General features: G+C 40.3%; 1 protein-coding gene across 1 annotated transcript in view; it reads right to left on the bottom strand.

Moving 5' to 3' along the window:
- LOC127618471 (tetraspanin-2-like) overlaps positions 1–4437 on the bottom strand; it is a 39014-nt gene extending 34577 nt beyond the window's left edge. The window contains exon 1 of the mRNA XM_052090935.1: positions 4243–4437. Coding sequence (XP_051946895.1) covers positions 4243–4311 — 69 coding nt within the window. The 5' untranslated portion in view covers positions 4312–4437. The remainder of the gene's footprint in view (positions 1–4242) is intronic.
- Positions 4438–16963: the final 12526 nt, after the last annotated feature.

The following is a 16963-nucleotide window of genomic DNA, read 5'->3' as shown; positions in this document are numbered from 1 at the left end:
CCTAAACGCACGAAACAAACAAACAAATCAAACTCTGTTTGGTCACATTAACTGTCCATCAAACAATTTCTTCTTGTCTAGTGGACCTGACTTTATGCCGATAGTCAAAAGTCTGGCTACAAGAGACTATAAAGAGAAAAACATGCTAGTGTAAACAAATGAATACTGAGTTCTGCATATGAATACTGAATAATGTCAGTCAGATAAAACAAATGATTAAATCTGAGAGATTAGGGGGTTTATAGGCAGGTCAGAGAGCTTTATCCTGTACATTGCCTTCTCCATTTATTTCCTATTCTGTCTAGTCATAACTGCACCCATTTTCCATGGACAAACTCTATGTGAGTGAGATGCTTTATGATGAGAAAAAAAGGCTGTTGAAAGACTATTTAAACGTTTTGTTTAAATTCCGATTCTTCTGGTTATATATACCCTAATATATATTTTCCTCTAATTCATCATGTCTTGGCAAGAACATCTCAGCCGCATTGAGGAGATGCTGTGCAGATAATCCAGTGTTGATAATCTATGATCTCAGGACAGAATTATTGGGATTACAGCTGGCCATGATCGTTTTCTGCATTTTTACTCTCAAAATAGATGTTGATCAAACAAAAATAACTACTGCAACAATAAAAAAAGAAGTTGCATGTGTGTGTATCAACTAACAACGCTCTTGTGTTCACTGGCTAAATAGGTCATGATCACACCAAATGTCTCTCTTTAGCTCATACACACACACACACACACACACACACACGCATCAATCTCTAACCCTCTCTCTATCCGATTGCCCAGTCTGCTTCTAAAAGGGATAGTTCACCCAAAATCATCATTTACTCACCCTCATGTCAGCACATATGACTTACTTTCTTCTGTACCACCAATAATGTGAGGTATGATGTTCACACTATTCTTAAGGAATTTTGAATTTGACTGCTACTTGTCACCATTCACTTTCATTGTATGGAAAAGAGCAGCATCAGTGAGTAAATGATGACAGAATTGTCATTTTTTTGGTGAAATACTTCTTTATCAGGCTTGATATTGTCCTAGTTTCACTTTTGTATTGTATTGAATCTCACTACCCCTTATTAAATTTAGATCCATAAATCCTCAGGCCGGTCTTTCCACTTGCATTCCTATTTACACAAGCCTCACAGTGGTCTATGTTGATCATATTACATACGGGATGTAAAATGAATGGAGATTACATTTAAAGCCCAGCAGTGTTCATCTGGATGGCTTAGAAAAGAATAGCAGTGCCATCGAAGCCTCAGAGAGGAGGAAGTTATAGTGTGGCAATTTCTTTCACAAAACCTCTTTCAAAACACACTCAACACCGATGCACAATGCAGTTGCTGGAGTGGAAAGAATGAAACTGGGCAAAGGAGGAGCTTCCTTATATGACATATTTTCGAAAACCTTGGGCTCAGGTAAAACAAAACTTCCTATGTTTTGTGCAATGGATGAAAGAGAGAGAGTGAGAGAGAGAGAGAGAGAGAGAGAGAGAGAGAGAGAGAGAGAGAGCAAGAAAAGAAGAGAAATTCTGAAAGTTTTTCAAGCTCACCCTGGCTATACATGACCTCATCATATTGCATGTGTAATTTATTATCTTGGAAATGAATCGTTATTTATTTATTTGTCTTTTGACATTCAGATCAAGTAATGATAACAAATATGTTCAATTGTGTTGTTAAAAATGTTTTAAACTAATTTAATTAATAATGTAAATAAATCAAGGTTGATACCACTTCCAGTTAATTTTTTACTTTGGAAATTGAGCACATTTTATTGGGGGATACACTTCCCAACTGACTGTGCCATGTTATGTACAGCATATGTACTGTAGCATGTTTTTTAGGGTTGCAAGCTTTTAACCACACGATTATGGGACACTGGAGCACTTTGAGCGCTTAAAAAAAAAAAAAAGAGCTTTTTGCCGTTCGTCAGGAGTCAGGACATCCCGGCTAATATGGGACATCACTTGCTTAAAAATGTGCTTTGCATATCCTGATGCAAAAATGGAAGAACATTTTGTGAAAAAAAAAAACATTTGCTAAATGGATCTGGTAATGTAATACAAAAAAGTAATAAAGTTTAATGAGAGTTTTGTTATTGTGGAAATAAAAGGCGTTCCTTGATTTAATGAGAGACTGAACAGTACTTGGATGCTTAAACACTGCTATATTCACATGAACTGATGTTATATGCGTAACAAGCTAAAATAAATTACACTTAAAAATGTTACTTTATGACCTTCAATTTAGTGTGATTTTACAGACGGGGTTGCCGCACCATTTGACCATTGAATTTTCATGACATTTAAAGTCGTATGCAAGGATGCAGTCCAACATTCAAGATTGGGGTTGTAAAGTGTACAAGTTTAAGAATTGTTATTTAAAAAAATTAAAACAATATTTGGAACGACCTCTAATCTGAACATGGGGGTGGGGTTCTATGGCAGTTGTGGCCTTGGTTGTCTGAGATAACTGAATAAGGATTTTAAAATATATATATTTTTATGGAGATTGCATGCACAATCTGCAAACTGATTCCTAAGTTAACAGTAACTGTTATCCAGTTAAACTTTAGTCAAAAAGTAGAGTAACATGCATAACTCAGATTAAAGTTACAGACTTTCAAAGGTAATTACTTAAAGATGCTATATGTAATATTTTTACTGTACTAAATCATAAAATGACCATTATAAGTCAATATAGAATTACAAAACATGCCAAGTTGAAATACTGGCTTCTCCTATGACAATGCTACAGCCAGTATATTCTACTTTGAAGTTTCCATTCCGGACAGAATTTCTGTGTATGTTTTGGCCTGTGTGAACCCGCCCACTGCTCACTCACAATAGTATTTTGACACCACCGGGTTGCCAAATTTGAACAAGTTTGCAGGCAAATAACACTGTGTGCTGAAGCCATGAAGCCAGCAAACGAACTGGATCAGAGATAACCGAATCCACCCTACCTAAAAAGCCTCGCCATCCTTCTAAATACCACCAGAGGCGTAGTAAAACAAAGATAAATATTGGAGACATTTTCAGTGTTGTCATTCCTGTTGCGTGTCCTCATTCTGGCAATCTTACATATAGCACCTTTAAGTTAAAAATATTTCTAAAATAATATTAATAATTAAAAATTCACTTAAAATATTAATTCATATGTTCACACGTACATCTGTTTGTGTTTCTGTGACAGCTGAATGTGTGCGACAATGAAGGAGGAAATGTAGACATTATTTTCAAGTTCTTGAGCGGAAAAACAATATGTGATAAGTGTTTTAGAAAGTAACTTAAAAGTAAGGTAATTAGTAATGTGATTACATTTTAGATAAAGTAATCAGTAAAGAAATATAAGTGCCATTTTAAAGAAGTAAATCGTAATTTAGTGGAGCATTAGGAAATAATTATCTAGCTGAGGAAATATTATAAAGCTGAGTTTAAGATAATAAAAAAACACATATGCATACTGTATCTATTCATTTATATTCAACAAAGTTTTCTATAACTTTTTAAGAATTTATTTATTTTCATGATCTTTCAAGACCTGGAAATCACATTTTTAAAAGGGAACCCTGCAAAATTAACTAGTGTAAAACCCAATGGTTAACGATCCAGTCTGGTAACCTAAAGGTTGTAGGTTCAAAAACTCTTCAGACACTTCAGGGGAAAGTTTATTTTAAATCCGCTATGATAAAAGCGTGAGCTTAATAGAAAAACAGCAGCTAAGAAATGGTAAATGAGTGTTATTGGGGAAAGCCCGTCCGTCATTAAACGGTAGTTCCCGCTGCGTAATTAAATATCCATAAGCTCTAGCGCGCCAGACAGAGTCCGGCTGCTCCTCTCCAAACAAACACACGCCATGTGTAGGAAAAAGGGGCGGAATTTCCCCAATGGAAAATCTGATTTAAGTCGTACGAGTAGCAGTGACTCTCAACCTCCCCTACAGTTTTTCCAAATCCATCATAAAGGGAGTAAACGCGATTTATAGATAATAACGAAAATATGATTTGCTTAGCTTGATGTTGCGCGAGTGTAACAGTTCTTTATTATGGATTAAAGAAACAACTGCGCTGTTGTTACGCATGCTATTTAGGCACTTGCAAAGTGCACATGAATTTATTTTAGCTATGCATTTAAGATAAGATTATATCAGATAGCACATTACAGTAAAATACCATATATAATGTTGTATAAATAAATTATTAGACCACTTCAATCCTTACCCAGAATATAAAGTTGAATATGAAGAGGAGATATTTCACGCACTTCATTCCGCCTTCAATTTTCCCCATGTTGAATGTAAAATGCGAAGGGGGTAATCTTTCAAAAACAGTCCAGGTTGTTGTGTAAATCGCAGAAATGCAACGTTTCACTAGAAGAGCTCTGTCAACATATGTACTACTACAAGTACCGGATGATTTCTACAGCTTCTCTGTCCCGCCTATCTGAATAATGTGTCAGGGGAAACTCTAGGGGGGTGCATGATGGGCAACGGTCCTTCCGTAACAGAGGCTTCTTTCAGAGGACTGTTCCAACCCAGCCAAAGCAGGCACAACTTTTAAAAGCTTTTTTTGTTTGACAGAGATCTATTGAGCACAAGCAAATAAACAAACAGTTTCCATGCAGTTACCGCTTTAAACAATGTTCAAATGAAATTTATAATAAAATAAATAAACAAATACATGTAGTAAATATTTTTTTAATAAATAATTACATTAAAAAGTAAATGTAATCTTTGAATAAATAAATAATAATCAGTCACAATCAAATGGAATATTAGGACATTACAGACATTATGTTTAACCTAAAAGTCCATTATAAAATACTTAAAAACAAGAAATACAAATTATAATAAAAAGTAATCATTTAAAATGTGTTTTGAAGCACCCCTTCAGTAGAAACACATGTGCCCCAGGGTTCCAAAGGTCAATCACCCCATGATATCAAACTGTGACCCTTAATAACCTTATATATATATAAGAGAAGAGTGATGTTTATTGGTGAGATTCACGCATGGATTTATAAGTTACTGGTTCAAGGTCTGTGAGTGCAAACACGTTTTTTGTATATAAACTCACATATATATAAACAGTTTTCAATTTCTGATCAAACAGCATGATTTTTGCTGTCTGAGACTAAATATGATTATTATGATATAAACAACCAATATTTAATTGTCTTTTTTTCACCAGAAATTTGTAAAAAGTTGCTTTGCTTTCAGTTTCTTTAGAAAAAGTGAAATGTTTTGAAAGAAATGTTTTGAAATGGACAAATAAATGTGTTTGCACTCACAGACCTTGAACCAGTAACTTATAAATCCATGCGTGAATCTCACCAATAAACATCACTCTTCTCTTATTCTGCATTTATTGTAAAAATTCAGAGCTAAATTAATTGATTTATTTCTTGTTTAAGTTGTTAGGCCATCTGTATTTTTCTGCTTTGTCCTAGAAGGTGCGGGAAATTGTGTTTTCTGGGATAACGTCTCCAGTTACAGATTGATGATGGAGACTTCAGAGGTAATTTGATTATATCTGTCATTAGATTACTGTGTATGTGTGTGTGTGTGTGTGTGTGTGTGTGTGTGTGACCCCTCCGAGGCAAATGTACCTCATGCTATTTTAGATCAAAGCAGCCAGAGGCCTGCACATTGTCTTGGTTAATTTTATTTCACTACAAAAAGAGCCAAAAGAAGAGCTACTGTAATTTGTCTTTAAAAGCACAGCTGTCACAGTGATTCATTCTGTTTACTACTGCAGAATGGCAAATCTTGACTGCAGCTCAAGATATATAGGAATTTAATATGTCAGATATTTCATTTAGAAGCTAAATTCTGTGTCAGTCTAATCATAAAAATACTATGCAGTATTGAAATATGAAGTATTACATAAAAAGGAGAAAATATGTTTAAATGCGTTCAGTGACTAGACAGTTACAAAAGAAGCTGAAAGGTTAATGCTAATGCACACATTTAATCTTCCTACTATGTTTGGGTTATTTCTGATCCATTTAACACTTAATAACATGGAATCGTGGAATAATCTGAATTAAATCTTTGGTTAAAATGCATTTGGATTCTCCACAACAATTAAAAAATGAATAAAGTAAACATACTTTTATTACATTTCAGTAATACTTGTTTTATTTATGCAATGTCAGGGTGTTTAGGTGGTTACTTGAGAATTATCAGGGATTTTTTTACAGTGGGTTGTTGCTAGGGCATAGCCAAATATTTACAAGATAGTTGCTTACTGGCCCAAGTCAAAATTGACCATGCCCAAATCTTTATGATATTTGGGAAGCTTTTTAATGGATGTCTGTGGACTTTTTTGACCCAAACAAAAATTGTATTTATTTTTTTCTCCAAAACAGAAGGGTTAAAATTGGAAGCGCAAAATTATTTTAAATGTATATATATATAGTTGTACACACTTTTGTATGTAATCTAATTACAAATTAGTTACTGTAAAATAATTACTTTTAGAAAAAATTTAGATTTCAATTATTGACTTTTCATTTAATTTTAAATACATTATAGGGTTATTTTGAATATATTATTTATGTAGAATATATGAATTATGGCCCATAATGAGACATTGTGAATGAGAAACGTGAGGTGAGCGTATGACAAGAATACAGATATTATTTTGAATTTGTTGAGCGAAAAAATATTTGAGAAAGTAATAATTAAAGGGATTACTTTGTCAATTAATTAGTAAAGTAATCTTATTACAATTTTAAAGAAATAATGAGTAATTTGTAGTGGATTACTAATTTTAAGTGACTATCCATCACTGCTTTCATATTACATGAAATTATATTAACAAATTTATGGATGAAGTTCTGATTAAAAATGCCAAGGTAGGGTGTTTTACGCATTAAGTCAGTTTTGGAGCATTGTATGTATAGACCAGTCACCAGTGTCTAATAAGGGCCACTTTTAAAATCCTCAACTAAACATCTTATTACAGACATAAAGTATGCAAACATTCAGTACATTTTAGGCACATGAGAAGTTTTCTAAATATCGACTATATTGACCATTTGTGGTGGGGTAGTGAAACATCCTCAGTTAAACCACCACAGTGACACTTTCTTGGAATCTTTCTTGTAGTTGGTCTGTAAGTCCCACTGAAGTCTACTTGGATTAACTCTCTTTAACTCTTCCTCTGAGAGCTCTCATCCCAGAGTATGATTGGACCGTATCTTGGCAACAGAGAAGCCCTAACCTGGCAACCTTAGTGAGAGGCAGAGGGCAACAGCTCAGCTCCGTCCTTAGAGATTCACAAAAGAAAAGACAATTAAAGAGCTCTGCCTTTATTTCCAATGCACAACCCTATTCCAAAAAAGTTGGGACAGTGTGAAAAATGCTAATAAAAACAAAAAGGAGTGAATTGTAATTATAATCACCCTTTGCTATATTGAAAGCACCACAACTACACATAATATGATGTAAATAATCCTTGTGAATGGTATAGTTTTTTTGAAAATGTACAGTATTTTCAAATCAGATGATTGCAACACAGTCCAAAAAGTTGAAACAGGGGCAGTTTAATACTAATAACAATTTGACGAGTTGAAATAACAAGGCACTGTGAAACAGGAGATGTTAAACAGGTGAGGCTATTGTGTCATAGTTCTATATACTGTGTAAGGAGGCTCCAAAATCAGGCAAGTCCTTCAAGAGCAAGGATCGTTCAAGATTTGTCAATTTGCAACAGATGCTTCAGTAAATAATCCAACACTTTAAGAACACAATGTTCCCCAAAAACAAATAGGAAAGATTTTGGGCATTTCACCCTCTACAGTGCACAATATAGTTAAAAGATTCAAGGAATCTGGTCAAACCTCAGTGCATAAAGGGCAAGACGAAAACCACTTCAGACGTCACTGTCTTAAAAAACATAATTAATTTGTAATGGATATCATGGACATGGGCTCGGGATAACTTTAGTAAACCTTTGTTAGTCAACACCACTCGCTGCTGCATCCACGGATGCAGGTTGAGACTTTACTGTGCAAAGCAGAAGCCATACATCAACACTGTCCAGAAGGGCTGCCAACTTCTCTGGGTGTTAGCTGTTCTTTTCTGCATATCGCGGCACCATTTTGTGGTCCGTTCTGCATAACACGTCAGCTCATTGTTACTTATCGCGACCGATCCACCGGCCCGCTCGGTTCTCCCGATGGCTATTCCGCCCCTGATTGGCCCAAAAGTGCATCGGCCCACCGGTAAAATGACCTGTATGCCAGATTACCAGCCCTGATCATATAATGTAGTTGCAGTGCTTTCAATATAGCAAAGAGTGAATATAATATACAAATCACTCATTTTTGTTTTTATTAGCATTTTTCATACTGTCACAACTTTATTATAATTGGGGTTGTAGTAACAAGTCAAGTCAAGTCAAGTCAAGTGGTTTTTATTGTCGTTTCAACCATATACAGTTAGTACAGTACACAGCAAAACGAGACAACGTTCCTCCAGGACCATGGTGCCACATAAAAACAACAAAGGACCAACACAGGACCACATGAGACAACAAAACGAAATAAAATACCTATATAAAAAAACCTATATATACCTATATAAAGTGCACGTGCAAACATGTGCAAAAAGTACGGGACAGTACAACAAATTTCTGACAATGAACAGGACAATAGACAGTGCAGCGCCGATCAGTACTCAGTAGTGCAAAAAGATGACAGTTTCTAAAAATGTAAACATAACATACTATGAGATAATGTTCTATGCACATAGCAGTTATTGAGGTAGCAGACAGTTATAAAGTGACAGTTATTAAAGTGCAACTCAGGACACATGTGTGTCAAACCAGTCTCTGAGTATTGAGGAGTCTGATGGCTTGGGGAAGAAGCTGTTACACAGTCTGGCCGTGAGGGCCCGAATGCTTCGGTACCTCTTGCCAGACGGGAGGAGGGTAAAGAGTTTGTGTGAGGGGTGTGTGGGGTCGTCCACAATGCTGGTTGCTTTATGGATACAGTGTTTTTTGTAAATGTCTTTGATGGAGGGAAGAGAGACCCCAATGATCTTCTCAGCTGTCCTCACTATCCTCTGCAGGGCTTTGCGGTCCGAAACGGTGCAAGTCCCAAACCAGGCAGTGATGCAGCTGCTCAGGATGCTCTCAATAGTCCCTCTATAGAATGTAGTGAGGATGGGGGTTGGGAGATGTGCTTTCCTCAGCCTTCGAAGAAAGTAGAGACGCTGCTGGGCTTTCTTGGTGATAGAGCTGGTGTTGAGGGACCAGGTGAGGTTCTCCGCCAAGTGAACACCAAGGAATTTGGTGCTTTTGACGATCTCCACAGAGGAGCCGTCGATGTTCAGCAGAGTGTGTTCACCTTGTCCTCTCCTAAAGTCAACAACCATCTCTTTTGTTTTGTCGACATTCAGGGACAGGTTGTTGGCTCTACACCAGTTCGTCAGCCGCTGCACCTCCTCTCTGTATGCTGACTCGTCGTTCTTGCTGATGAGACCCACCAGGGTCGTGTCATCGGCGAACTTGATGATGTGATTCGAGCTGTGCATTGCTGCACAGTCGTGAGTCAGCAGAGTGAACAGCAGTGGACTGAGCACACAGCCCTGGGGGGCCCCAGTGCTCAGTGTGGTGGTGGTGGAGATGCTGTTCCCGATCCGGACTGACTGAGGTCTCCCAGTCAGGAAGTCCAGGATCCAGTTGCAGAGGGAGGTGTTCAGGCCCAGCAGGTTCAGCTTTCCAATCAGGTGCTGGGGAATGATTGTGTTGAATGCTGAGCTGAAATCTATGAACAGCATTCGAACGTATGAGTCCTTATTGTCTAGGTGGGTGAGGGCCAGATGGAGGGTTGTGGTGATGGCATTGTCCGTTGAACAGTTTGAACGATACGCAAACTGCAGTGGGTCTAGTGAGGGGGGCAGCTGGGTCTTAATCTGCCTCATGACGAGCCTCTCGAAGCACTTCATGATGATGGGTGTAAGTGCGACGGGATGGTAGTCGTTGAGGCAGGACACTGAAGACTTCTTTGGCATTGGGATGATGGTGGAGGCAAATTGGGGATAGTGTAAATTGGGGATATTTGGATGAATAGGAAGTCAGTGGGCTGTCATCGAAAAATTACATACATTTCAGGGAATTTGTATTGAAGTGAATTTGAAGTATAAATACCAACTGAATGCCAATGTCAATCTCAATGTGTCCTGCTCTGTATATTGTTTCATACTGTGGGCTATTTCAGTTGTTATATATGTATTTTTTTGATATTTGTTTTTTAATCATATTTATTTTCATGTGGCTTTTGAAAGCATGCAGTTTGCATATGTTTCTATAAGTAGACAATTAACCGTTCTGGAACAACAGAAGGATCTGAGCAGATGCGCTGTGTTAATCCCTAGAGACTTACTTGAAATAAGATAGTCACATAATGATCTGGTGTGTGTGTTGTACCAGATTTTTTGGGGTGGAAATCTCTCACAGGTCACTCTCCTGGGCCCAATAACTGTCTACTCGTGCTCCTTTCAATATTACTTTGAAACTAAATTCACCACAGCAGAACATTTTGTTCCCTGCCCCTGAAGTAAATATAATTCCTTCAGTAAAGTTATTTTTAATGGAAGATTCTAAACTGGATAAAACTCAACTAACAAAACATACTCTTTCCTGCATTCTTCAAGAACATATAAACTACAGCTAATTTTACACAGACTGAAAGCTAGTATTTGTCTTGAATTTGTGTAAGAAATCTGCATTCGACTGTCTTTTTGAACCGTACATGCTTGAAAGTTATGCCCTTTTAATTTGCTATACACAATTTAGAATTGAATGCCAAAAGCACACATATTTCAAGCGATTTCAGGATGCAATGTTATTTCCATATAGACATATATAAAGTAATGTTGAATTTTGTGCATTTCCCTGGTAAAACTAGTTTGGAAATTGTCATGTGTAGGTAGGTTAATTTGGGAGATCGAGAGAGACATTCTGGAACCTTATGGTACTTTCAGGTCCTCCTGGGAAGTTCATAGTTACAATGTCAGAAATCGTCACAGGTACTGTTTTAACCTCCGTTCCCTGAGGGAAGGAACGAGACGTGTGTCGAATGAAGTGACACAAGGGGTCTTCCTTGGGAGCCTCGCGTACCTATGAACTTAAGAAAAGGCCAATGAGAAACTGGCAGACAGAATTTGCATGTCCATCCCCTGGACATACGGGTATAAAAGTGCGTCTGTCAGTCAGGTTTTTGCACTGAGGAGCCGAGAATAAGGTAATGCCATTTACAGTGGTAGGTCTAGTGTCGTGGCAGAAGGGACACAATGTCTCGTTCCCTCCCTCAGGGAATGGAGGTTACAAAAGTAACCGTGACGTTCCCCTTCTTTCACTCACTTGACATTGTGTTGAATGAAAGCGCCATGCACTAGGCCGTGTTACGTGAACTGCTGACATAGGTGCAAGCAGGCTGCTGCGTGCTAGAAGCAACTGTATCGGCTGCACGTAGCCCTCCCCAACGCCCCCAGAAAAAGGTGTCATATACAGACCTTAGGTTCCCAGGTTTTCTCGCATAGAGAGTGAAGTGGCTGGGGCTATCTTAATGCTATGAAATGTGTTGGGGAAAGTGGTCTTTCCCGATCCTATTCTTTCAGGGGGAAAAGACCCTGCAGAGGCCACATCCTGCCCAGACTAGGGGGAGGTGATATGTGGCAAATACACCACATGGGTTGTGAAGTCGCAAGTGGGAGTGGCGCGGTGGTTGGTCCTGCCTGATGAGGGTGGAGCTCTACAAACACGGCAACCGGGGACAGTGGGACTGCCCAAGGGAGACGCGGGTCCGCCGACAGGGGGACCGTACTGTGGAAAATACATCACAGAGAGTTGCATGAAGAGGGAATAAAGCCTGTGGAGCCCTACCCCAGTACAGAGCAATTGTGGCTCATAGGGGGTCTGGTCGCAAATAGTGGGTCTGGTCGCAAATTGCTCCGCTGAATTTGCAGGCAGAAGGCTAGGGAGGAAGAACATCCAGGAAGCGACGCTTAGTGGCTAACCTGGGAAAGAAGGCGCAACTGGATCAACTTGGTGAAGGAAGCTGGGTGCAAGCAGAATACAATTGTTCCGCATTACTGAGTTCTACAGGCTCGGAACTGACAAAACACGGAACGAGACTGACTCAACCCTGAGATTGTAAAATCTCGCAAAGGTATTGGGTGTTGCCCAACCCGCTTCTCTGCAGATGTCTGCTAGGGAGGTGCCGTTGGCCAGTGCCCATGAGGGTGCCACACTTCTCATCGAGTGTGCTCGAACCCGCAAGGAAGAGCTAACCTCTGTTTGGAGATGGATTGTAAAATCTCGCAAAGGTATTGGGTGTTGCCCAACCCGCTTCTCTGCAGATGTCTGCTAGGGAGGTGCCGTTGGCCAGTGCCCATGAGGATGCCACACTTCTCATCGAGTGTGCTCGAACCCGCAAGGAAGAGCTAACCTCTGTTTGGAGATGGTGTTCCCTTTCTGCCGTCCACCAAAGTAGACAAATAGCTGCTCAGAACATCTAAAGCTCGCTTGCGATCCACATAGATACTGGACACAGCAACGAAAGGGCTGGGTCTGCCTCCTCCCGGGGCAGTGATTGCAGGTTCACAAGCTGATCCCTGAAGGGGGTCGTAGGAACCTTGGGCACGTAGCCCGGTCGCGGCCTCAGGATAAAGTGAGTATGTGCCGGACCGAACTCCAGGCAGGTGTCGCTGACAGAGAACGCTTACAGGCCCCCAGCCCTCTTGATGGAAGCTAGTGCTATCAAGAGGACCTTCTTCAGGATATATCCTCTTCAGGGAGAGGGATTTTTTTTTTTTTAATTGTTGCACCAATGCAACAAAATGAAAATAAATGCTGTATTAGGTGTGTAATTATGCTGCATCCCTTTCAAGTTGGATGTGGGATATTCCTACTTAATATCTTCGATCTCCGACAATAAATGCATTCCATTGCCCAATATTCGGAAGATGATGTTTAGGGAAACAAAACTGCAATGCTCCCGTTAGCTTAGCAGGGGTTCAACTGTTACCAGAGAGGTCTACTAGAAACCCAACTGTTTAACAATGCTGCAGCGCTAGCATTTGTGCTTCAGGTGTACGATTATCAAAAGAGAGTATAATGTACTATGTTTTATACACCTGTTTCTGCAGGCTTTAATATCATGTATGTGGAAACTTTAACTCATTCATCAATATTACTTAATAAATGTGAATGTTTATCACTTCCTGGGTGCACATGAGCTTCCAAGTTGTAATTACGATTTCAAGTGTTGTTCCATTGCACTTTGCGTGTTGAATGGAATGCGGCATTAATTCTTTATCTGTCTATTTTATCATTCTTATGTCCACATATAATGATGGGAAATAGTTTGTTGCAAATGCTTGTTTGATTGGACTCAAGATGGCGCCAAGTATGGCTGCTGTGTTGCGAGCTCCGAAACATCACTGCAGGTTTTTGTTTGTTTTGTTTACAGTTTTTTGTTTTCTTGTCTTGGATGTTGTCTGTCTTATTGCATATGACAGACAAATGCTTTTGGACATTGGTTCTGCAATTACACCCCGAAAACTGGACTTCAAATTCCTCAATGCCGACCTGCTGTTTGCAAACACCCCAGCGGAGCCCTTTGTCTGGGCTGCCCAGCCGCGGAAACACAGAAGGAAAAGGGGAAAAAGAGCCGGCGTTCTCATCAGAGGAAGACATTGCGCAAACCGACCCCCGCTACCCAGTATTCTACTGGCAAATGTTCAATCCCTGGACAACAAGCTCTGCGAGTTGAGAGCAAGGATCTCTTTCCAATGAGAGACCAGGGACTGCTGCATTATTTGCATTACAGAAACTTGGACGTCTGCGGAGATTCCAGACTCAGTCATCGAACCTGTGGGGTTTTCCGTGCACCGAGCGGACAGAGCAAAAAGCAGTGGTGGAGGTGTATGTGTTATGATCAACAAATCCTGGTGTGATCAGAAGAACATACATTTTATCAAGTCTTTCTGCTCTCCTGATCTGTAATTTCTCTTGCTTCTGTGTCGACCATTCTGGCTACCGAGGGAATTCACAGTGGCCATTATCACTGCTGTGTACATCCCCCCACATGCCGACACAGACCGAGCACTCAAGGAACTGTATGGGAGTATAAGTGAGCAGGAAACCGCGCACCCTGCGGTCGAGTTCACTTTGACTTTAACAAAGCCAATTTGAAAACAATCGCACCAAAATACCACCAACACATCAGCTTCAACACACGAGGGGACCGGGTTTTGGACAATTGTTATTCTCCTTTCCGGGATGGCTACAAATCCCTCCCCCACCACCATTTGGCAAATCAGACCACTCTTCCATTCTGCTTCTGCCCGCTTAAAGGCAGAAACTGAAACAGGAAGCACCCACCCTCAGAACGATCCAGTGCTGGTCGGACCAATCAGACTCTGCGCTACAAGACTGTTTTGATCACGTGGACTGAGAGATGTTCCGGTCTGCCTCTGATGACAAAATCGTGGTTATCCTGGGCCACAAACATTAGAGCCCACAATACAAATAAACATGGGTGGCTAACACTGCATTTAGATGGGAGACCCCTCACTGTTGTTTGAACAGGAGAGCCCTTGAAGTGATTATGTTTGAGGGTTATTTAATGCCCGACCGCGGGTGCCGTCCTCACGGTAGGGCAGGATCGCTGCTACTGGATGTGTGAATCCTAGCTTCTCAGAACAAAATTGGGCCCCCTCCAGATGCAGTGGGGGCCCTCACTGCATTAGAATGGGGGAGTCTTCACTGAGCTTCGAATGGGGAACAAATAAACCTGAGTTAGCTTGCTCACATTAGAACGGGAGAACCCCCTGCTGCGATTAGAATGGGAGAGCCCTTGAGTACTTGAGGCGGGCCTGTCAAGCAATTTGAGTCGGGGGGGCTGACCAGCCCACACAGCATCCAAACGGTGGGGACGGCCTAGTGGACTGACAGGAATGAAGCAAGCGTCCCTCTGACCCTAATAATGAACATCTTGTGATTAGCTGTTGAGAGCTTGTTGTGTCTCTCTGATGTGGAGAACGGATATAGCTGTGATAAGTGCCGGATGACCAATGGCCTAGTAATTTGGTGCTCAGGCAGGTATTTTTTGGCTACTGTGGTTACGGCGCTGATATGGAAGGAATGGCTTGAGTATAGTTTTTCTGAGATGCCGAATTTAAGAGAACGGATTTTAGGTGTTTTTGGAACCAGAATCAGGAAACTGCTTGATTTTTGTCATCGGCAAAGAGTGGATCGAGAGGGGTTTTGGTTTGGGACCCTCTGAAATGGCGATAGTGTGCTAGCGATCAGAAGGGCTGGATGGGATTTGACAGATTGAAAATGAAATTGAATGCCCTCTGTTGGTCTACTCTGTTTTGCTCTGTTTGATGAAGTATCTGATTATATCGTTGTGTATGATATGCCGTAGTAGTGAGTTCTGAACAGTGAAGGAAGCCAAAGAAGGCGAGGATGAACATGGCATCTAGTATTTTTGAGGTGTTTGGAGAAATGTAACCCTGGCGGAGAGTATTTAGGCATCGGATTAGTAGATCGATGGTAAAGGGTAGCCTAATAGCAATTCTGGTGGGATGAGATTTATGGATACCCTTGATGAGAAGTGAGATTTGGGGGTGGCTTATTGTATTTATAAAAGAAATGTATGCCACTTCGGAACCCTTTAATGGTTCCTGAATACAGATTTTGGGAAGGGAAGGTGACTGGAACTGATGATGTAACGGCCAAGATCTGGAAGATGTTTGGAGAGCATGGAGCAGCATTTCTTGCTGCACTCTTCAACCACAGCTGAGTCACAGCCAAAAATAAGCCGAATGCTGTACCAACGCCTCCGAAAACATCGTCGTCATCATGCCTAAACAGTGTGGTTTCATCAAAGGATGCAACACCACAAACGTCATTACGAAGACTTGGGGTCATCGTAATACATATTAGAACAGTGGACCCTGTGATATCACGGGATAAACACTAGGAAAGGATGAGGTGTGAGGCGAAGGAGGATATGGAGAGGAGAGAAAAAACAGGAAATGGCAGATTGTAAATTAGGTGGAAATGTTTTAAGCATTTCTATGCCATCCAGTACGCTTGGAGAGTTCGGGGGGATGGGGCTTGAAGGATGGAGTCCAGGGAAGCGTGTTGAAGGAGTCTGAGAGTGTGATTAATAGGAATTTAAGTTCTGAACAGGGAGGAACTGTTTTTTTTAACCTGGAATGTGCTCTGCTTTGATTATGAATTGATTACGGATGGAAATCCAAATTTGATGCACCTAAGAAATAGTAACAATTCTGATGAACGAGATCTACCTTTGTTAATGCACTGGACGGTGGCTTTGTTGTCACAGTGAACTAAGATGCTTTTACATGTCCATTCCAACCCCCAGAATGAGGCTGTTACCATGATGGGATGCAGTTCGAACAGGGTGGAAGATTCCGAGTGGAGAAAGGGTTTGATTAGGTTGGGGTGGGGGGCATGAGAATGCAAACCATCAACCCTGGTAGTAACCTCAAAAACCGACGGATGGGGCTGCATTGCTGTACAATTGGATGTCTTCGGGGAGGAGATTAAATCGTCATAGAAAAACTAAAGGCCATTCCAGTATCTGAAAAAGGTTAGCCATAGTTGTAAGTCTGCCTGGCATGCTTGATCAAGGACTATGATGTTGTTTAAGGAGAGAGTGCTCTAATGTCACAGACACACAGACAGATCAGAGCTTTTTATCAAAGGGTCATGATATGTACAGGTTGTACATCATTAACAGTTATAGCACTCATTATGTTCATTGTTAAAGAGGTTATGTTTTCATTTTTGGGGCCATTCCATTCTTTCGGTTTAAAAATAAAACTTAAAGGAATGTTATAAAATACAGTATGAGTTATATGTGTAAACTCATCAGTTGTGGTTGGTAGTAGAG

This window comes from Xyrauchen texanus, chromosome 25 (genome assembly GCF_025860055.1).
Source record: "Xyrauchen texanus isolate HMW12.3.18 chromosome 25, RBS_HiC_50CHRs, whole genome shotgun sequence".
NCBI lineage: Eukaryota > Metazoa > Chordata > Actinopteri > Cypriniformes > Catostomidae > Xyrauchen > Xyrauchen texanus.
This window is presented reverse-complemented; position numbering and strand designations above follow the sequence as displayed.